At 41.0% G+C, this 23,611-nt stretch overlaps 1 protein-coding gene across 1 annotated transcript in view; it reads left to right on the forward strand.

Moving 5' to 3' along the window:
- The first annotated feature begins 1,238 nt into the window (after positions 1-1,238).
- BCL2L13 (BCL2 like 13) overlaps positions 1,239-23,611 on the forward strand; it is a 44,757-nt gene continuing 22,384 nt past the window's right edge. The window contains exons 1-4 of the mRNA XM_005144359.3: positions 1,239-1,380; positions 7,890-8,079; positions 19,354-19,464; positions 20,410-20,566. Coding sequence (XP_005144416.1) covers positions 7,959-8,079; positions 19,354-19,464; positions 20,410-20,566 — 389 coding nt within the window. The 5' untranslated portion in view covers positions 1,239-1,380; positions 7,890-7,958. The remainder of the gene's footprint in view (positions 1,381-7,889; positions 8,080-19,353; positions 19,465-20,409; positions 20,567-23,611) is intronic.

The following is a 23,611-nucleotide window of genomic DNA, read 5'->3' on the forward strand; positions in this document are numbered from 1 at the left end:
TGTTTATAAAATCTCACTGATTTTCCAGGTTTGGGCTGGCAGTGAGGAATTAAACTGTCTTTTCAACCCAAGATGCGATGTGGGGTACCGTTAAGGGGCACAAAGAGAAAAGCAGAAGGACTCAGGAAAATGGTGGCAGAGGTGAGAGAAGGCCTTGCAGCAGCGAGGCTGGAGGTCACTGGCTGTCAGGGGAAGACAGTGTAAGGGGAGTCCTGTGATGGGCCCCTCAGGATGGTTGTACATTTATGATTAACAGCCATGGCAACAGCATTCCGCTGTAGGAATACATGGTGGGGACTCAGAGCATTATTAGTATTACCCTTCTGTGATGTGCTGATTATTGAGGAGTTGTGTTACTGCTTCCATCGGGTTCTTTTTTTATGGCAAAATTTGAAGTTATCTTCATAACCTACAGTATTTATTCTAGCTGCCAGGAATTCCATTCTGCAGGTATATTTAGTGGAAAAAAAAGAACTGTTCCTTACAAAGCAGTGTCAAATGTGGTATTTGTCATATTAATGCTTCTTTCAGGCTTATTTCGAATTTGACGATTTTTACTGAGACTTTCTTTTTAACTATGTGAAAAAGCGTTTTGCAAAATGCAAATGTAACTTTTTTTTCCCCCGGTATTGCAATTATGTTATAATGCAGGTTAGCAACTGCACTGATATTTTGTATCTTGGGACCACTTTACTGTTACCCAGGGCAGGAGCTAAATAATATTAAAACAACTGGAACTGTCATACAGTCACAGAACGGTTTGGGTTGGAAGGGACCTTAAAGACCATCTAGCTCCAAGCCCCCTGCCATGAGCAGAGACACTTTCCACTAGACCAGGTTGCTCCAAGCCCCGTCCGACCTGGCCTTGAACACTGCCAGCGATGGGGCAGCTGCAGCTTCTCTGTGCAACTCAGTGTCTCACCACCCCGAACGTATTCCAGCTTGCTTCCTTTCGTGCAGCGCGGGTGCTCCATGACCCCCACGCCCCACGGGAAGCTATCTGCCACCCGCTCCTTCCCCTAAAACCCGCGAGCAGAACGGGACTGTTTCGCACGACCCCTCCATTTGCGTTCACCTTGTTGCAGTCAGGCCGGTGCCGCCCTCCCCTCCGTGTGGGGGGGCGGGAAGTCACGTGGAGGGAGTGTCGTGCTGCCGCGCCATGACGTATGCCGCCCCCCCCCCCCGCCGTTCGCTTCGCTCCCCGCCCCTCCATCATGGCGGCGGCGGCGGCAAATTAGGGCAGAGCTCGCATTGCCTCGCGCGTGCCAGCGCGCGCGCGCCCACCACCCGCGGCGGACCTACCCGGAGCGACGCCGCTCCTCGCCCGGCCTGCCCAGCCCCCCCCTCCCCGACCTGCTCCCCGCCCCGCCGCGCTCGCAGGTGAGGAAACGGGTGGGAGCGGGCGGGAGAGCCGCTTATTTATGTCTTTGTTTATTAATCTATCGATCTGTCGGTGTTCCTTATCGATCTATCTATTTATGTATTTAATTCCCCCCGTGTTCCCGTTCCCGCCCCGCCGGCCGGCATTTGGGTGAGAGGGAGCGGGCACCGTGCGCGCCTCCGCGTGCGCGCCGCCTGTGACGGGATGGTGGTGGGGAGAGCCAGCCGCGCTCGGTGGCGGGAGAACTTCTCCGCGGGGGGGGCGGGGCGCAGCGGGGATACGCCCCCTCAGCTGCCGGTGCCCCCTCCCGCCCCCGCCGTGACGGCGGCTGAGGGGCTCGTCCCTCACGTCCCGTCCCGCTGAAGGGGCGGCCGGTCCCCGAGGTGTGGGAGCAGAAGGGGCTGTTGTCCCTTCCGCCCCGCAGCAGCTCCTGAAGGGCGGCAGCAAGGAGAGCCGGTGGCTCCTCCGCTGCAGGGGCTGCGGCCTGCCCGCACCTGCCGCTGCAGCGCTGTGACTCCCGCGAGGACCCCGCCGGCTGACTCATGACGGCTTTTTGCTCCTTGCCGGTTCTGCCCGGATATAAATATCTCATTCATCGCCGTAGTAACTGAGTAGCTTACTCTGCGCTCTCGCAGGGCGCTCGTCTGCTCCGGCTCTGTGTTCGTCTGGCGCCGCTGAAACTTGGAGCGAGAGTAGGGCTTTTGTCTCACCTGCCTGTCATCTTGGTCGCTTTCAAAACCACGTAGCGCATGGCACGTTAAAGTGAATGAAAGCTTATTAATGAAAGCTGGGCTTGTCATGATTTAATATTGTGGTAAGGCGGTTTAAAGCCGGAAAGGATTGAGAACCTTTGTAGCAGATAACTCATGCGGGTTTTGCTTTTCTTCTCAGAAGAAAAAAGCTCAAACCATTTGCCTAGAATGCTCACTTAATTACATCTCCCTCTTAAGATCAACTAAAACCTCTGCCCAGATAAGTAACTATCATATTTTCCAGTACTTCTAGCCTTTCAGTGCCACTAGAGGATCAGTAATGGATGCGATATTGATTCATTTCCAGTAGGAGCTGACATGTTTGAATTCAGTAATTCTCAGTTTATTAAAAACAATCTCTTAGTCATACTCCTGTGTGATAAACACATAAATGTATTAGCTTTCGCAAATCATAGATGTGATTATGTGGATATAACTATACAAGTTTATAGTAACAAAACCAAGGCTCAATAAAGACATAAGATGAGCAAACCAGAGTCATATAGTAGAAGAATCTGTAAAGTTAAAAAGAAGAAAAAGGGGAGTGGTGGTTTTGCATGCTTGATAGAAGAAAAGCTAGTGCCTGTAAAATATAGAGTTAAAATACTTTTTAGCTTAACTTAGGTTGTAGAAAGAGAACAATGTTTATGTTGTTAGCCTGTGGAATTTAGTGGCCCCACTAAATGTGAGTTAACTGTTTCACACTGGTCCTCTAAAGTATCTTTAGTTTTAAAGAACAATGTGTTGTAAGTCTGGTGAGACAACAAGATTTAGTGACTCCACTAGGCATGAAGGAGTTATTTCACACCATCTTTGTACTTATCAGTTAGTTCAAAGACAGAGCCTCCCAAACATCTGCTAGCTTGGGATACTCCTGTCCTGCTATAAATTATGCAGGAAGGTCACACTGTTTCAAATCTTTGTTAGTTATTAGAATAATTACAGATATGGCTGGTTTTAGTGAGTTGTGTAATTACTGGGGCGTCCAACTGGGCCAAAGGTGAAATGTACACTGTGAGGAAGACTGCTTACTTCATCTTGAAGACCCCTACTCACATGAGGAAGACTGATTACTTCATCCTCAAGACCCCCGCCCACAATTATTGAAGAGCAGTGCGCAGACGCCAAGAGGAAGAGACTTATGATAATAAATTACTGGACTTAATTATAATGTTCCCTGCCTATATGCAGGGATTATGAATATGTATGTGACTAATGGAATTGTGAAAGTATATAAACCTGTAACAAATACTAATAATTTGCGCCTCTGGCTACGGTCACACGCCCAGCGCTGTTTGCTTTTGCTTTATTGACTTTGTCCCTTAATAAAACCTTGTTATTTTGTTTAGAGAAGTGAATTCGTATTTCACACTTGTATCTTGTTGGAAAAGTATTCCAAAGAATTTATCTCCCAACTTGATCTCAGTCTGGTGCTTTGGAAAGTCCTGCGTGTTACATGAAATGTTTTCAGAGGCAAACCGCTCCAGGTTAAACTAGTCTGCACATGCAAGTCTCATCCCAAATCCCTGCACAAACTTTCTGGTAAGGCTGCAGAGTGATTGAATATTTTCCATCTTGTTGATACTGGGTGTGGTTTTGTAGACCTGCAACTCCTTGAAATTTGGTACATTTGGGTAAATAAGGCTGCAGATAAGAGTGAACTGTGTGCGGTAGGTAACCTATTGAAGGGATTGATGCCAGGAGGGTGACCAAAACCTGCACATTTATCAGTGGCACACTGCCCAAAAATTATTTGAACTCCAGTGCTACTCTTTTGTTGCCTCACTAAATCTCCCTGTCTATGCTTGGGTGAATGCTTGATGACTGAGACCAGACTTTGAAACAATTCTCCAGCAGCAGGGAGTATTCTGCTGATGCCACTGTCTATCATGGTTAAGTTTGTAGCCAGTAAGTGAGGCTTGGTGACCAGGACTGTAGGTGGGAACTGCATACACCCCTAGATTGACTCCTTTTTCAAGCAGAAATTAACTGTGGCCTTGATGGTGGTATTTATAAAAAGAAGGCAATCTGTGACAGGTGAGGGACAGTTTCTGCATGTATGTTTTTAGTGCATTAGAAATCAGTAGCAATATTGATCACCCACTGCTTTGTTTAGAAACATGCAGCATAATACCTTGTAAGGCTTCAGCTTTAAATGCGAAAGGCAATTGGACTTGTAACAGTCGAATAAACTCGCACTGAGTCTTAGTGGCAGTTAGTGAACCTTTCTGATGGGCAGTTACCATAGTGCTGTTGCACTTTGGCTTTGAAGTGGTGCATAGTAAGCACAGCTCAGTGCATTGTAGGATTTTGCAAGTAAGGATGGAAACATAGCAGAGCCTCATCGTGAGGGGATTATATTCACTCTAATAATTGGTAGACTTGCCTTTCTCATTATCTGGTGTAAACTCTTTTGTGGATTAGGATGCAACAGATTGCATGAAGAAATGTCAGCCTGACTGGCGCTCCTGTTCTCAGGTCGTCTGGGCAGCTCAGCCCACATGAAACATGTAACAGCAGGGTCGAAGGAGTAACAAGTAAGCAAGCTTCAAAGGGGTAGGTAGCCTTTTATTCCCCTAAGGGTGCAGGAAATGAGAAAGGTTTTTTGTTTTGTATTTTTTTTTTTTACTGTTACACCAGAAGTAACCCTCTTGCCTTTCCTTTGAGGCTCATGTAGTCTGTATAATGCCTTATTTTGCTCTGCTCCATTACATCTCCCCTACAAGCTTTTGTCTTACTCTCTTGAACAGTTTCTGGATCTCTTCCATTTTGGTCCTGTAAAGAAAAGCTCTCCTTCCTCTGATTTGGCCTCTCAAGCTGCGTGTCCTTTTTTAATCCCACTTATTCCTGAAAAATGGCTTTTTCAGAGATATTTACAGTATCTGAGTCAATATTTCTCTATTTCTTTTTGTAAACAAACCCAGTCATTCACAGTTGAAAATGAGTAATTCAGTTGTTGTGCTGTGGGCTTCTCTCAAGGGAAGGCCAATGATTCTGAAGTGCATTTCCAGTATGGCATTATTTTATGTGAAGCTGAGGATACTTCTTCCATTCAAGTTCTGAAGTCTCCCTTCCCATTTCTTGCATAAAACTACCTCTCAGAATATACTAACCAAAGTGATTACTTTCTTTTCATATGAAGCTTTTTTTCTTCATTCTTTTCCCTGGGAAGCATTAACTACTATGTAAGCTGTGGTCTGATTCTCCCACTTTTCCTCCTCGCTCCAGAGGTTCTGAGCTAAGCGTGCTGAAATCTGTGTGAATGAGGTCTCAGTGTTGTAGGTGGATCACTGTGCTGGTATAGAGTGTCATGCTTGCTTTGATTGACTGTTTTGCTGTTTCTTTCTTTCATTTTCTGTGTTGATTTGGACTTATATTTTGAAGAATAATCTCTGTTATATATTCAGACTTGTTGTTTGATCCACAATGTAGTACCTGGATGTCACTGGACCATCTGTCAGAATGAATCTTTCAGGACAGATCAGTTCAGGTTATCTGGAAGGGCTCCCATTCACTGTGCCTTAGGCGTTGCAAAAAGCATGTTGATTTCAGTACTGTGGATCTCTAGTGAACAAACCAGAGGTGAAATGTGCTGGGGAGCTTTTGCTCTTTGGTGAAGGGCATCTTTCACACCTGGTGATGCGAACCTGTGATGTGGTGATGACATCTGAGGATCTGGTCCTAAGAGCAGTTCTATTGTTAAAGGATCCTAATGTTTTCTGAGCACTTATTTTCACCATATCTCCTTGCTTTATGAAACACTCAGTTTATGGAAGCAGCTGAAAGGTAACTGTGTACTGTGCAAAACCTGTGCTTATCAACTCTGCTGTAATCTGTTACATTTCTCAAGCATGATACACTGCCTGAGGAGCACTCTGGAATGGAAGAGGCAACGTAAATACAGAATTACTACTTCAAGGGAACAGGGATGAGTGTTGACTCGGTTTCAACATTGGTTCTTATATGCATCACTACTTTGGTTTGAGCCATAGCAAAGATTCAACTGAATCTTTCTGCTAAAGGATTTCAAGCATTTTGAAATACATGGCAAGAAGCAGGGCTTCCAGACTATAGTCTTCATGGAAGAGTCCTCTTCTGTTTTCAATACTGAATGAGTTTCAGAAGCTAGGGTTGCTCAAGATTAAGGAAAGAACACTTGCCCAATTTTACACCAACTCTTTTCCTTTCATGGCTTTTAGTTTGACGAATGAATTTTTTTTTTTGCCAAGCTACCTACTCACACAGGAACCATGCCATAGCACAGTTACAGTTCTGTATGTCCTCGGTAACCAGGGTACAACTGCTATTAATCTGAATTCCTTTCCAGGGAGGAGGGGTTATAAATTAGCCCAGATATCTTGCATAGGTAGACAGGTCAGTGCTTTTCTTTTGCTTGTTCTGTTTATTAATATTATTTTTAATTTTGAAGCTTCACTTACAGGTTCTGCTTTAGTTTGGGAACTTGGTTCTCTCTCTCAGTCTCAAGGCATTTTCAGTGTAATCAGGAACTCTCTGAAGATGCTCCAACTCCTGTTCTCTATATATAGCTTTTTTCTCATTCTATGTGTTTTAAAGTTTAAACTTGGTTTAAATTTTTCTTCTAAATGAACCTGCAATCTCACACTAGTAAATTGTCTGGTTCCTTCACTATCTGTAAAGTAGCTGTTCTTGTAATGAACCATTTTGAATGCCTTTCATTTAGACATTGGCCAAGAATGGGCTACTAGTTATTTGGGAATGACTCTTTGAAGTGATGGAGAACTTAATATTTAGGGCTTTAAGGTAAACTCCCAAAATTATTTGATTCATCAAGTTAATAGCACGTTGGAAGTGGTTATCCAGACTGTTCCTAATAGAAGGAGCTAAAGCATGTTGTTTAATCTGAAACTTCTTTTCAATCGGTTGTATGGCTTTTTTCCCCGCTTTCATGTTGTTTTCTGAGGTTTTTTTTTTACCTTGTTCTTTATGGGTGATATTAATTTCTCTCCACATTAGTTTTTCCTGATGTTCTGATTTGGATGTTTTTGGGGGAAAAAAAGGCAAAACAATTACAGTAAAACAGGGCAATTCTTTGCCCAAATGTTGCTGGTAGGTGTGGATTTCTAGTTTGTAAGTTTTATGTCTAGGTGAGAAACCCAGGACACACTACCATCTGTTCTTCCAATCCCTACAACAAATGTGGAATTTCCTCTGTCAACCATATGTTTTCCATTGCTATTGGAACAGTAAAATGAATTCAACGCAATTGTGGTCACTTTTTTCTGCATTAAAATTTTGTAGCATTACGATAGTGAATCTGAGAAAGCAGAGAATTAGGAAAATGCTTATCAGTGGCTTAGGGGAAGAGAGACTCCTCTGAATCTTACTACCTCAGATTTTAGTTAACGAAGTCTTTATAATCCCTCAAAACCTCTCTGCATACATACATGTGTATTTGTGTGTGTGATTGAGTTGGGAGGCACGAGGAGGCTGACACATGGTGAGGAACTGTCCAATTTGCTTTAATGTGAGAGTATGTGTGCCAGGCTGGAGTGAGAAATGCCACTACTGGTAGCAGGCAGGCAGGCTGCTGGGCTGGGGGCAGCTGTTTTTACTTGGCATGGCTCTTATTCAAATAAGAATGCATAGGATATCAGGACAAAACCCTGGATATTACTTCATGATTGTTACATAATTCCTTGTGAAATTTGAGTTCATGACCTATTGCAGCCTTATAAGAAAAACTGCAAACAAAACACTCTGTTCTTTCCTTACAGTCTTCCTTAGTTACCCGGAGAAAACCCTACGTGCCCCATAAGAGTACTGCCACATCACAAGCCAACCCGATGGCGTCCTCTACTGCTGTGCCTGTAGGATTTCACTATGAAACAAAATACGTAGTTCTCAGCTACCTGGGACTTTTGTCACAAGAGAAGCCACAGGAGCATCCTCCTCCTTCAACACAAGGTAATATTTGCATGTTCACCTGTACCTGTTTACTGTATTTGCAGTTGGTTCTTCAGTTGTTTGTGCATGAGTGCAAGATGTTTAGTGTAGTGATGTTTAGTGTAATGGGTCTCTTATTCATTTAAAATAATGGGAAGAGATGCTGACAGAAACAAAGCTGTTTGTATTTAAATTACTGTTTTAATTTGAGCTATGCCAGGACTGATTGGTGTTTATGAAGCAAATAAGTGGGTTTTGTTGCTGTTTTCTGGTGAGGAGGGGTGGATATATGTTATCTTTTTTGAGACATCTTAAGAATTTGAGCCCATGCTTTCTTATTTTTGGGCAGAAAGTAGAAGTAAGCAGGGGTAAGATGGTGTTTACAGGCATAAACTCTGGATGGTGACTTGAGCAATCTCAAGTGCTAAATAGTTTTGTCCTATTACGTTAATGCTTCTGTTGTTGTCAGTCAGGGGTAGTGCAGAGATGCGAGGCTTAGCCTGGCCTATGCTGCATCTATTTATTTGTTTATTTTTAAGAAGTCAAGGACTGTCTGAAGTCAAATAGTCAGATGTTTCTTCCAGAACAGGTTTATGCATGCAGGAGGTTAAATGAATAAATAGAAGGCAGAATAAATTAAGTTTGTTGGGTTGTGTTTCACATAAACTTAGGTAGTAAAACTTGATTTTGTGGTGGCAAGCTCTTGAACAATGTCAAGATTTTTTGAGTTACTTGTCACTCTTAATGATGTTTCAGTCACTACTATTTCCTGTGATTCAGAACTTGCTCTTATGAAATGTGTATATAAAAAAGCGAACAAAGACAGCCTTCAGAATCTTTTTTTTTCGAACAAGTGTTTAAGAATGTGTACGCTGTTATTTACTGAACTTATCTGCCATGAAATGAGAAGTTCCTGAAAATATAGCATCAAAGTTATGACAAATTATTTTATCAGTTTAGCACTAAAGCTTATAGCGTATGCTAGTTATATATAGTTTATAAAATTCATCTTAGTATATTTAAGATGAATTCTAGATGTATATTAATTCCACTTTGACTGCATTTGTGATCCATGAAAGGAGAGGCAGTGTAGTGCAAAACTGCTGTTTCATAAAACCCTTTATTAGAAAATGTGTTTATTTTAGGAATAACATCTCATTCTGAGTATCCCATCTGGGCTAACTGGGCTGTACCTGGAAATGTTTAAATTCACTAGTTTAGCTGGTGAATAAAGCTGCTAAGCCACTGTCCATCATATTTGAAAAATTATGGCAGTCAGGTGAAGTTCCTGACAATTGGAAAAAGGGTAATACAACTCACATTTTCAAGAAGAGGAATATGGAAGACCCAGGGAACTATAGACCAATCAGTCTCACCTCTGTGCCTGGCTTCACTAGGGGGAAATCCAATTTGGTGGCCTTCTATGATGGGGCAACAGAACTGATGGATAGGGGCAGAGAAGTTGACATCATCTACCTGGACTTGTGCAAAGTGTTCAACACTGTCCCAAACAACAACCTTGTCCCTAAATTGGAGAGACATCAATTTGATGGATGGACCACCTGGTCGATAAAGAATTGGCTGGATGGCTGCATGCAGAGAGTTGAGGTCAGTGGCTCAGTGTTCAACTGGAGACAGGTAATGAGTGGTGCCCCTCAAGGGTTGGTGTTGGGACCAATCCTGTTCAACATCTTTGTCGGTGACATGGACAGTGGGATTGGTGCACCCTCAGCAAGTGTACTATGTACAGTTTTGGTGTCCTCAACATAAGAAGGACATGGAGCTGTTTCAGCAAATCCAGACAAAGGCCATGAGAATGATCATGGGGCTGGAGCACCTCCCATATGAAGACAGGCTGAGAAAGTTGGGGCTGTTCAGCCTGGAGAAGAGCAGGCTGCGTGGAGACCTCATAGCAGCCTTCCAGTATCTGGAGAGAGCCTACAAGAATGCTGGAGGGAGTTCATCAGGGACTATAGCAATAGGATAAGGGGGTAATGGGTTTAAACTTAAACAGGGGAAGTTCAGGTTACATATAAGGAAGAAGTTCTTTACTGTGAGGGTGGTGAGGGACTGGAACTGGTTGCCCAAAGAAGTGGTGAATGCTCCATGCCTGCCAGTGTTCAAGGCCAGGCTGGACAGAGCCTTGGGCGACATGGTCCAGTGTAAGGCATTCCTGCCCATGGCAAGGGAGTTGGAACTAGACTATCTTAAGGCCCTTTTTAACCCAAGCCATTCTATGATTTTATGTATTGAGTACATATAAAGCTACAATGTGCAAAACCTGCTTTGTTAGAATCGTAGAATCATAGAATAGTTAGGGTTGGAAAGATCATCTAGTTCCAACCCCCCTGCCATGGGCAGGGACACCTCACACTAAACCATATCACCCAGGGCTTCATCCAACCTGACCTTAAACACTGCCAGGGATGGAGCATTCACTGCCTCCCTGGGCAACCCATTCCAGTGCCTCACCACCCTAACAGTAAAGAATTTCTGTCTTATATCCAATCTAAACCTCTGCTGTTTAAGTTTCAACCCATTACCCCTTGTCCTATCACTACAGTCCCTAATGAATAGTCCCTCCCCAGCATCCCTGTATCCCCTTCAGATACTGGAAGGCTGCTATGAGGTCTCCACGCAGCCTTCTCTTCTCCAGGCTGAACAGCCCCAACTTTCTCAGCCTGTCTCCATACAGGAGGTGCTCCAGTCCCCTGATCATCCTCATGGCCTCCTCTGGACTTGTTCCAACAGTTCCATGTCCTTTTTATGTTGAGGACACCAGAACTGCACACAATACTCCAGGTGAGGTCTCACGAGAGCAGAGTAGAGGGGCAGGATCACCTCCTTCGACCTGCTGGTCACACTCCTCTTGATGCAGCCCAGGATACGGTTGGCTTTCTGGGCTGTGAGTGCACACTGCTGCCTCATGTTCATTTGCTCATTGACCAACACCCCCAAGTCCTTCTCCTCAGGGCTACTCTGAATTTCTTCTTTGCCCAACCTGTAGCTGTGCCTGGGATTGCTCCGACTCAGGTGTAGGACCTTGCACTTGGCATGGTTAAACTTCATGAGGTTGGCATCAGCCCACCTCACAAGCGTGTCAAGGTCCCTCTGAATAGCATTCCTTTCCTCCAGCGTATCAACCGAACCACACAGCTTGTTCTGTAAATACAAGATTCAGAAAAATTTGGGTTTATTTAATAATTTGGCAATTGAGGGGAAACTTTTCAACTGATTCTTATTACTGAAATGTCAAGGAAATATTTGAATTAATGAGCAATATTAAAACTTTATAAAGAGTAGGCTACAAATGCTTAAATAAAAATTTGTAGTCAGTTAAGAGGACTTTAAAGCTCCTGAGTTAAAGATAATTTGCCAAGTCTACTTTTGAGATATTATTTAAATATGTTAGCTTGTGTGACAGCAGGCTGTAGTTGGATTCACTATTAAAATACTTCAGTATTAAAATAGCATTGATACTTCCCAGATCTGTTCTTTCATCCTTGTTGCTCTAAACCTTCCCTCATAAATTGGAAAATCTCCTCCATTTCCCCCACCCTCATTCCCAAAACCAGGCAGTGACCACAGTTTCTACTCTCCTGGTCATCTTCCACTGTAATTAGATCTTTCTTTTAGTGCTTTTACTGCTTTCTGTTCAAAGCCTCTGGATAAAATAATTTCCCCTTTCTGTCATCCTGTTTCTCACTCTTTTCTATAATGCCTTGGATGGACTTAAGGCTGTTACTGAACTAAGTGCGAACACTATTCTTCTGCTTCAGGACTTGTTCAATTGTTACCTAACGCACTTTTCGTGGTGCTTTTTTGCTTTCCATGTTTTTAACAGCTTTAATTTGTCTGACAGTTACTTTTTTGAAAATCCTTTCTCCTACTTATTCTCTTGTAGTTTGTAACTGCACAGTAATTTCAGCTGCACTCCCGGGGTATATGTGTGGTAACAGCTATGTATTTATTTTGAAGTACCGTATGCATCTTCTTTGAATATAAAGTAGTTTATATATACCATCTGTATGTCCTTGTTGTCTGGCAGGTGGCTGATGCCTACTTGTGGAGAGTTGTACCAGCTCTGCTTTATATGCTCGATCTTCTCCCTTAGGGAGACAGTTAGAGAATCAGCAAGCCTGTAATGGATATTACCTGCACTGCCTAATGCACTGCTGGGAGGGAGCTGGGTATTACAGTAACCAGTGTGGTCTGAGAAACCTGGCTGGAACAAAGGAGATGTGAAAGCCCGTAAATGAGAATGAATACTTGTGTAGAATCCCATCATGAGGAGAGAAGTAGTGGTATTTGCTAATGAAGACATACGAGGGGTAATAACAGTATGACATTACATCATGCTTGTCAGTGTGTTTTTCAAGTGCTGTTATCAATCCTTGATACAATATCTTGACGGATCCCCAATTCCTTCCATTGGTGTTTTTTTGTGGCACTTTAAAATGCTGATCACTAGTCTTTCTGCTCTCCATGGCTGAACATTATTTATGAATTGAGAGGATTCTGATACAAAGTAACTGTCACGTAATCTTACTTTGCTATAATTTGGTTGTTGTGCTGACAAAACCTTTAACAGGAAACAGTGGGAGCAGTGATTTTTTGATTACTACCTATTTCTACTTCAGTTGCAGAACATTTCTCTATTTTATGTGTTTCATTCATACTGACTCTGGTATATGGTACTTTCTCTTCATATATTTTTCTTAGGTCCAAATAAGTCCTTACTCCTTGTTTGATTTCTATGTCATATTACAATATAAGGGGAGGATCCAGAAAACCTAGTTTTAGTTTGCTGTCATAATCATATAGTCATAGAATAGTTTGGTTTGGAAGGGACCTTAGCAATCAATTCAGTTCCAATCCCCTGCCATGGGTAGGGAAACCTTCCACTAGACCAGGTTTCTCAAAGCCCCATCCAACCTGGCCTTGAACACTGCCAGGGATGGGGCAGACACAGCTTCTCTGGGCAACCTGTGCCAGTGTCTCACAACCCTCACAGTGAAAAATTTTTCCTATGTCTAATCTAAATCTTTCCTCTGTCAGCTTAAAGCCGTCACCCATTGTCCTTTCACTACATGCCCTTGTAGCGATGTTTACCTCTTTACTCTCCTTCAGTTCTGGAGAGCGAGGGATTCCTCTAGAGGGCAGTTCAGAGCAGGATCCTATTTACAGCCACTTTGTATCGCTCTCTGGAGGATCTATCTTTCCATTGCATGAACACAGAACACGGCATGCTAGGTATAGTTGGTATTTCTGTACCTCCAGTGAGCATCCTTCTGCAGTGCTTTCCCAGATTCCAGGGCAGTTTCAACATGCCAGTTAAACTAGAAAGTGTATCTGACAGCTAAAAAAAAGCAACCAAAAAAGCCTTCTTCCCCAACAGGATGGTATTATTTTATTTCTACTAGAAGTGGTAGGAGAAATGGAATGGTTTTGTCCATTGCCCTCCTTTTCCTCATACAGTCATCTCCCACAAACTTCTGTTTTCCTACATTTTGCACTAGAGAGTTCACCTTCTGATCTATGTATTTTTGTTCCAAACATTCAGATAAGAGTAACTATTGAAGATATTTGCTAGATTTCAAGTTAAAGCTTATATATATATTTTTTTTTTTAATTTTAGAAATAGTATGCTTTGCAAGCCTGATGGTTTTCAGAGGGACTTTCTTTAGTAAAGAGAGAACTCATACAAATTACGTAGAAAATTACCTCCACACATTTAATTGTGATTCTCTTGATTGGTCTTGATTTTGTTGCAAGAAAAATGGCTTTAATTACAAGAGCTCAAACCACTTATAGCTTCAAGCAAAGAAGGCTGATCTAAGTCAACATCTGATCCCTACTTTGATATTTTTATTAGATAGCTTCTCTTCAGTGCAGGGTCTGAAGAGAGAACAGTATTCCAGGCTCTTGAAGAACAGACAGGTTTACTAGTCAAACCAGTGTTTTAACATTACAGTTCTATGCTGTTCCGTAGGTGATTTATTTCAGTGTAGTCTGTGGTGGATTTCAGTGTCTTCAGAGGAAAGCCCAGCAAACTTAACTAGGCAACAGTTTGAGAGGTTATTCCTATTACATTTTTGGCAGAATAGTGATTTTCCATAGCACTGACTTCAGTTTGTTTAAGGCAAAGTCCATTAACCATAATCTGTTACTTTTAGATAGGTTTTCAGGTAGGTGAATAGCACAACTTGCTCAGCTAAATCTGATAAAACACACACGACATCCTCTGTGTGAGTCCATGTATTTTGGGGCAACAGAAAAGTACCATTATTTGAAATGTGTGGAAGCTCTCAGCTCTTCATTAGATTGTGGAGAGAAGCTTTAGTATTTTTTCAGAACTCTTGTACTGTCTATAAGTACTGGTTCATACACAGAAAACATGGATCAAGTTTCTGAAAACATTTCTATATTTCCCCATTTGAAATTCATGTGCATTATAGAAGCTTCCAGTCTGCCGCAGTTGTTAGTAGTACTGACTTTTTAAGTGAGTCAAAATACTTTGGTTTTGTGATTCAATATATTATAAATGCTTCTTTGTGTTTCATCAAGGAATAACTTTCATTTATTTCTGTTTTTCAATTTACTTCCCCATGGTTTGACCCCATCTCATGAGCCTGTGGCTATAATGAAGATTGTGAAGGAAAGTTTTTCCATGTTTTCCTTGTCAGAATGAGAAATCTTAAATGATCTCTCAGCTCACATAGCACCTGCAAGATTTATAATCAGTGCCACTGCTGCATGGTGGCATAGATTACTTAAGAGATGAACAAGGTTTTGACAGTGTTACAGTTTCCCTGAGGTGCTATCCACAGTACTTGAATCCAACTATTGTGCACAATGTTCTTTTGACCACTTACCTGTTTCAGGATTACTGTATGAAGTGCTGTATATAGTCAGTGATTAAGGTATTTTAGTGGTTTCCCACAAACATTTCTTACCTGAACAGTGTTTAACAAGGTTACTAGGAGAAATAGGGTTTTCATTTATTTTTCACTTGCTTTGGTTAGAACTGAACTCTGATACATCTTGGGAAATACATATACAGGTGGGCAGAGATGGTCAGGTTTCATGCATTGTGTGTGAGCTCAAGGCTCCTTAGAGGCCATGCTAAATCTAACAGTATTACCTTGTTTATATAGTTTTGACCATCATATGTTGGATACTTGCCATTGCCAGATTTTCTGACATCAAGTGATGGACTGCCTGTTGCAGAGTATCTTGGTTTTCTTTGTACTCTATCTATGTATCTTCACTTACTCTTCATTGCACCTACTGTTGGTCTGTAGCTCATTCTTGACAAACTTTCCTCTTTGGGCAAAATCTATCTACTTTAGATGGAAAGTCACAGGTTGAAAAGATAAACGTTGTAGGTAAGATCAATGCAGTTGTGCTAATAAAAGAGCTACTTCCTGAACAGAGCCAAGGAAAGGAAGGTTTTGGGGTGTGACTTAGAGAAGTAAGAGATGGTCCCTCCAAGACTGTGAATTCCCTCTTAATTAAGCCTCCACTCTGCCCACAAAGGAAATTGAGTGCTAGTTTGCAATGTCTTGTCTCTTCTTGGGTCTTAATATTTTGGACTTTCTTAGTTTCTTTTAACCTGAGCCTTCTTACAGTGACCATTTGCATTCTTAAATGATGAAAATATGGTCTCATCCACTGGAAGCTTTTTTTTACTGTTTTATTCTACTTCTTTGAGAACTGATTTGAAAGTTGTCCAAAGGAAGAAAAGATACCACTCGCTTAGTACCTTTGCTATTGAAATGTGCTGTCCTCCAACACTGGGTGCAATTTTGGTGGTAGTGGTCAACATTTGGGAGATGCAGAAAGCTGAAGTTCATTGATAATTAGGGGAATAAACAGTGCAGAGTCACTGGCCTGGGAGGAGTAGGTTTTTGATGTTTTGGCACAACTGAAGAGTCAGGTGCTGTTGGAATCAGCAGCAGCTGCAAAGTTGTGGGTGTTACGAGATGGAAATCATTGACTGCAGCACTGATTATCTAAACAGCTCTTTTGTATGCTGGCAGCAATGGAATTTCTCTTCCTCTATTTTCTGGCTGACTTATTATCAAGTATGACAGCTTGTCATGTATGATCATCATCACATTAGTCCTGTGAGAATGGGTGCTCTACTGAATAACCCCATCCCTTCTATACATAGGGTGAAGCACAGCTTGAAATAAGACTTTGTACTTGCATATACTTGTTGCACTTGACTGTAAAGCAATGATTCAGTCATTCAAAGAGGCAGCTTAAAGGATCTGACAAGGCATTAGCAAGTGTCTGTTCATTAACCAGTTTGCTCCTCTCTGGAATTTATTGTTCAGAGTGGCAAAGAGAGACTGTCTGAGAATGGATTTAAGAAGCTAAATGTTATTCTGAGCACAGTGATGAGGACTGTGTGGTTAAGTAAAATGGAATTAACCTGACTACCTGTTGTTCCTTTAGACTGTTCACATAAATCACACAACCCTAGAATGGTTTGGATTGGAATGGACATTAAAGACCATCCAGTTCCAAACCCCTGCCATGGGCAGGGACACCTTTCACTAGACCAGGTTGCTCCAAGCCCCATCCAACCTGGCCTTGAACACTGCCAGGGATGGGGCAGCCACAGCTTCTCTGAGCAACCTGTTCCAGGCCCTCTGTCAGTTTAAAGCCATTCCCCCTTGTCCTGTCACTATATGCCACTGTAAAAAGTCCCTCTCTAGATTTCCTGTAGGCTCCTTTACATAGCAGAAGGCTGCTCTAGGGTCTCCCTTGAACATTTTATGCCAATCTACCTTGGTTTAGAAAGATTTTGCCTCACAGGTATCTACTGGGTGCTGAGTTTTTAAGCATTAGCACGCATTCAGTGTATTTTTAACTTACATTTCAAATGTAGGAGACCTTGCAAGCTTATTGTTAGCATTTTTTTAAATTCAGAAAATGCACAGTGTACTCTACTACACATCTGTGTGTGTTAACTGGTATCATTGTTTATGTTTTAAACATAAACATGCTTAGTTTTAAATTTAAGTTTTAGATTTAAACATGCTTAGTTTTCAGACTCTGATATGAAAACTAATAACATTGTGTGTCCATTACGGAGGAAAGGAGAAGGCGATAGAAGATACTCAAGCAGATTTAAGTAGAGATGAACCAAAGAAAATACAGTTGTTCAAAAGAGCATGAAATTATGGTTTAGTGTCTTCAAAACAGGAAAATACAAGAAAGACATGCTAGCAAGCTACCCTGGGTGTTGCAGGACCTACCTGAAGATTTGGGTGTGAAATATTAAGTGATGAGGAACAAGGTCAGATAATACCAGCATTACAGACATACATCCTTTCTTTCCCTTTTATTTTCTTCAACTGGGTGAAGAACATCTGTAGAGTGGAACAATGCTAGATGCCTAGGTAGAGGTGTAAGCAATTGGTGTAGATGCAGAAAGTTGGAGAGTATTTGGGTGTATGAGTAAGAAACTGTGGACATGGGCAACATTATCAGAAGGTCATCCAGGAAATGGTATTTAAATCATGGACATGAGATCATGAAGTCCCGAAAGAGAATCTAAAAAATATACAACAGTAAGAGAGCTAAGTGTGTTTGTTGTAACTCAGTTGCTGATACTGTTGAAAGCAGCAGAGTGCAGAGCTAAGGAGGACTGATAACTGACCCAAAACTCAGGGAAGGAAATTGCTGGAAGGTGGAATGTTTAGCAAAGGGAAACTTTGTAGTGCATTTTATTTGTTTGTTTATTTAGCCTGGCTCCAAGGATAGTTTATATACTGAGCATGATGTTCTGTGGTATATCATACCCCTTTGGCTAGTTTGGGCCAAGTGTCCTATCTCTGCTCCCTCCCAGTTTCTGTACATCTGGTCACTTGCAGAGCATGGGACACTGAAAATCCGTTGATTGGAGTAAGCATTACTTAGCAACAACTGAAACATTGGTGTGTTATCAGCATTGTCCTCAGATTAAAGCCAAAACACAGCTCTGTACCAGCTACTAGGAGGAAAATTAACTCTATCCCAGCCGAAACTAGGACAGCATCAGGAGTAAGTCATTACCAAATTAATTTTTATATTTGTGTGGATGTAACAGAGATCCATTTTATCTCTAAGTAGGACATTTTAAGGAATTGAAAGAAAATAACAAAATTTCAGTTGTTAGGCTTTTGATTCAGTGATGTTTAGTAAAAATAAGACAGTAGTTAATGGAACAGTTTTTATAGTGTGCATTAAGAATAGGATTTGAAGACATGCTTGAAAGCTGATGGAAGAAATAAAGATGAGCAAACCCAAAGAAAAAGGCAGCTAAATAGCAAAAGTTTTGAGCTGGAACTCTTTCCCAGACATCCAGTCATTCTACTAGTATCCATCCCATAAAACAGTTATATGAGGAGTTACCTTGCCATACGGCCTCATATTGGAAAGGCTGACATTCACCAGGCAGTTTCTTAAAGATTCAAATGTTTTAAATACCTTGGCATGTTTGGAAACAGTTTCATGTCTGTTTTGAGAGTCTACGTAATCCTGAATGATGCAGCTGAACCAACTTCTTTTATCAAATATTTGGAGTCAGCACATGGAATGTGTACTCCTCATCTCAAACCATGGCATGTGTACTTCTGGGGGTACGCAAACATTTCAGATTCCTAAATTATGTGATTAGGAGATGAGAATTGACAACTGACTGGCAATCTGGGGGTCCCTGGCCTCTACTGTTACTTGGGAACCTGGTCTTCAATTGTTTCCTTGTGGCCTATAGACTCCTCATGAGTAGCAAAATGATGCGCAGGTAGTAGATTTCAGGACTCTTCATGGATGTCATTGCATGGTTGCTCTGAGTATTTTTGTAGATTTTGCAGGCATCAGTATCAATTTTCTATTTTGCTACTGAAATGGCTTTGCTTTGGTATAGCTTGATAATGAGTATTAGTTTTAATAACTGCCTGCTTATGTGCCTTTTTTTTGATTTTGCTCTTAAATTTAAGAGAAGTTTGGTTTTAAGGCTGTTATATATTCTGTTTATGGCCTTATTGTTCTATTTTTTTTGTAATATACTCATATTTAAAGTATCTATTCTGTCTTGAATAGACCTGAAGTTTATGTGTTTCTGGGTTCATACAGTACAACTTTAGCAATAAGTGCTCTAAAGGGATCATACTTTTTATGTTGCTGTCTGAAGTAGAACTTTCACCTTGAATTCCTTTATAGTTAATATTTCAATACCATGTTCTATTATCTACCTTATTTGAAATACTATTATTGAATAATTTCTCTGCCTTCTTTTAGGGACTCAACAGCAGCTTATTGCACAACATGCTTTGGAGAAAGAGGCTTTGGAGAAGATTAAGATAGAAATTGAGGAGGAGCTAAAACATCTTGATGAAGAAATCTTAGAAGGTGCTCTTCTGCTTTTTCCCTTTCAGTTGATAACCTCTATGCGCTATATTGGTGGTTGATTTGTAACAGGTACTCTAGCTAGAGATATTTTTGAATGCATTTAATCTCTACCCTCCTCCCCCTCTAAGATTTCTACATAGTCACATGAAGTAAAATAGTTAAATGTTACTGTTTGGAGTGGTGGAGTCTAGCCAAAGCAAACAATTGAATGACATTTAATAGGCTACTATAAATAATGAAATGTAAGCAGCCCTTAAGCTGCTTCAGTTGATGACGGAAGTGAAATAATTTTTCAACAGCTAAAGGGAGTGTGGGCTTAAACCATCAGATTTCTTGGTTCCACCAGGTTGACTTTTTACTTTACTTGTAGATGTGGCTTTTCTAGGGCTCCCACCAAAGGATGATTTTGGAAAAATCTTTGCTTTGCATGTGTGCTGCAAATTGGTAATACAAAGTAGAAAGGCTCTAGATCTGTTGACGTTCATTCATATAGACCTTTCTTAGAAGTTTTAAACTGAGAAGGAAAAGGCTATATGAACAAAATGTTATTTAAAAAAATTATCTTCTAGCACTGCTGCAGATACGTATGTCCATGTGTGGGCAAATATTACCATGGAAAAGAAACTCTTGGTGCTCCATCAAGGTTAGCATCAGCTTAAAACTGAGAGCAGCTGCACATTCAGTTAACTTCCTAGTTAGTTGTGAAGTAAGAGCTGGAGGGAAAATGTAGTTCCAAGTCATTTATGGCTCATAAGCACCACTTCCAGAGTATATTTGAACCATACCTGTTTTACTGCGGTTTGTTGATAACATCTTTTGACTATAGAGTTAGGATTTCTTCATCCCTTATGTAAACTGTATTAAGTGGCGGGATGAGAAATCTGACACTGTTGATGTTCTTACTTGAATCTGTTTTATTTTCTTTTGTATATTTTTCTCTCTCAGCTTTTACCACTACAGGATTTGACTGCCACACTTCCCCAGTGTTCAGTCCTGCCAACCCAGAGAGCTCAATAGAAGACTGCCTGGCTCATTTGGGAGAGAAAGTGTCCCAGGACCTTAAAGAACACCTGCACAAAGCACTACAGAGCTTGCTTAGCAAGTGAGTTTCCATTTGCTTTTCTCAAAGGGAAGGTGGTTTTTTTTGTATTGTGACTGCTGCTGAAATGCTAAAGATGGGACTACATTTTGTGTTGCATTTCTTTCTTTTTCAATATTCCTTTACCTGGCTGGGTTTGGTTTGGTTTTGCGCTGTAGTGTGCGAATACTTCTTTGTGGTGTTTGCTCTTTGCAGTAATTTAAATTCCTAAGTTTTAATAAGCTTTTATCGTTGAACTTCTGAGGCTAATTCAAGCAGTTTGAGATGCTGGTGGAACTAGCAGCTGGCAGCTACCAGTTGCCATTGACAATTTCGTGAATGCTGGGCTGTAGCCAGATTAACTTATTTTACCTTATAGTTAAGAATGGAGCTGAACGTTTGTTTGTAGTCTGCTGAAGACGAGGGGGAGAGTTTCCCTGGAAGGACCGTAGTTAGATGCTTTATGACCACCATTCATGTACACATCTGATGCAGATGTGGGCCCTTGGACTAACCTTGGTGCCTTAAGAGCTGTCCTGGCAGTTTAAGCTTATATAGCACATTGTACTTGGCATGCTACTATGTTGATTAATGTCTTTTGCAAATTAGTAAAACTGTTGTGGTTGCTTGGTTTTCTATTGTAAATCACCAGCCTGATTTTAAATGGATCGACATGAACTACTTCTGGCTGTTCTGAGTGACCTCCAAAATGTATTTGTAGAGATTTGGAAGGTGCAACTTTAGGGACAGTTACATAAATGCAGTTGTGAAGGCAGCACTAGCAAATGGCTACTCAGTCTATGTTTTGTGGACTGGTTTAAATAATATGACTCAAAAGAAGATGAGAAATTCTAGTACTACTCTTTCCGAGTTTGCATAGCTGTTCATGAACTGTTTGAACAACAAAATCCTGGAAGCCTAGATACCAGTACCTAATGTAAACTTTCTGATGCATGGGGCTTAAGCCTTCATATATGCGTTAGAGAGTCATTTCATGCCTTCATGAAGGTAATACCCTTTTTGGTAGGCTTCTGGAAGATTACAAATTTGGAAGTCATTCCATCTGAACATCAGGAAACACCTTTTACTATGAGAGTGACTGAGCAGTGGCGCAGGTTGTTCAGGGAGTTTGTGGAGTCTCCATCTTTGGAGATACTCAGAAGCCATTTGGACATGGTTCTGAGCGACTTGCTGTAGGAGACCCTGCTTGAGCAGAGAGGTGGGATATTCTTGAACAGTGCCCTCCAGCTTCAACCATTCTGTGATTCCTTAACTAGTGATCTATTCCTTAACTAGCTCCCTAGTCAACAACTAAGGGGGGACTTTTTGTGCCCAATATAATTTAAAACTGACTGTTCAAAGTCAGGGTTTTGAGCAACCTGATGTAGTGAAAGATATCCCTCCCTGTCCATGATCTTTAAATATCTCTTCTAACCCAAGCCATTCTCTGATTCTATGACTGTGACCTGGATTTCACACAAAGGTGCCATGTAACATCTGACCACACAGATTAAGATGGTTGTCTGTTTTTCCAAGAGTCATCCAAGTGCACTCTGTCAACTCACCATATAACTTTCAGAAACTAACATATATACTGTCTGCTTCTTTTTTAGTTTTTATAGAGTCAAGTTCGGTGGTGTGTAAACTAACAATTATTTACCCATAGAAAAATGGGTAAATATGTGGGGTACAATGGGTAAGTATGTGGGGTACAAGTTTCTCAAGTGGCAAAATGTATGCTAGTGTGTTCCTTCAGAAATGCAGGAGCTTACCTGCCTTTACCAGCCTGGCATTTATCCCATATAGCCTTAAAAATTTACATTTAGTATCTTTTGAAGAGCTGATATTTTCGTAAATACCTTGCTCTGCACTAAAAAAGCAGACCAGCAACGCGTTGGAAAATAAACAGTGAGCCTTGCACCCCATCCTTTTTGTGTGTCTAAAGTGGTAAATTGAAATAACAGCATTTTAAGTTTAAATGTCTTAAAGGTTGTAGATAATTGGCTGACTGACACTGAGGGGTCCTATCTGGTGTACTCTGGCTTCATTCTTTTTGGAAAGTTCCTGAGATGAGGCCTTTGAAATTTAAGTGGTTCTAGCTTGCTAACAGCCCCGCTGTTCTGTTCTTCTTGTGTTTTCTATGGTAAAATATTTGCATTCTAAGTATTTTTCCTATTTATATACATGCATACATAAAAAGTCTGAAATGCCTGTGAAAATGTGTTGACACGCATGCCTTTTTATAAGGCAAACTCAAGCTACTGTTTAATCTCTTGATAATACCCTTCCTGCAGCTGTTGTTGCTCTTTTCATCTCACTGATTCATTTGGATTTGCATTTTAAAGAAACTAATGTACCAAGGAAGTTAAGAGAATGCACTTAGAGTGAAAAACCCAGATTACGTTCTCCCCAGCATACTTTAACTCTGTTTACTACAGTAGTGCTATTTGATGCAATACTTCCTTTGTTTATATTTTCCTGTCCTCATATATGCATATAACAAGTATGTTATGGTACAGTAGGCTGTTGGAGCATGACAGGTTCTTGGAGTTCAATAAGCAGTCTTCTGTCCAATAACAGTTGCTGCTATTTCCCCTTAAACTGAAGTCTGAACTTGCTTTTTGTCATGATCTGGCTCAGGACAACTGCTTTTGAAGCTGCTTGGCAGAAAGTCTTTATTGTTACTGACTCTAAGATGACTATATGATCTTAGAGGACAGAGTATGGAAGAGAGAAATGTCATCATCCCGATTCAGAGAAGTAGAGATGTGATATATCTAAAATGGAGGTGTCTACTGAAATAAAAATACTGAATTCCTGAAATTCTGAGACCAAATGTGCTGTTCCTTGCAAATAAGGGTTTCAACTCTTCAAGTTGTAGAGTATCAAACTGTTATGAAATTCACTTAAGTAATTATAAGAAATATATAACTGGGAGAAGGTGATGCCTTCCTTACTGATGATGCTGGTGTGAAACACCAGACTTGTTTTCTCTTGAAAATTAGTTGCTGTAATACATGTAAAAATACTTTGTTTTCTGAAAACTCAGAGTTTTATTTTATTCTTGTT

This window comes from Melopsittacus undulatus, chromosome 5 (assembly GCF_012275295.1).
Source record: "Melopsittacus undulatus isolate bMelUnd1 chromosome 5, bMelUnd1.mat.Z, whole genome shotgun sequence".
Taxonomy (NCBI): Eukaryota; Metazoa; Chordata; class Aves; order Psittaciformes; family Psittaculidae; genus Melopsittacus; species Melopsittacus undulatus.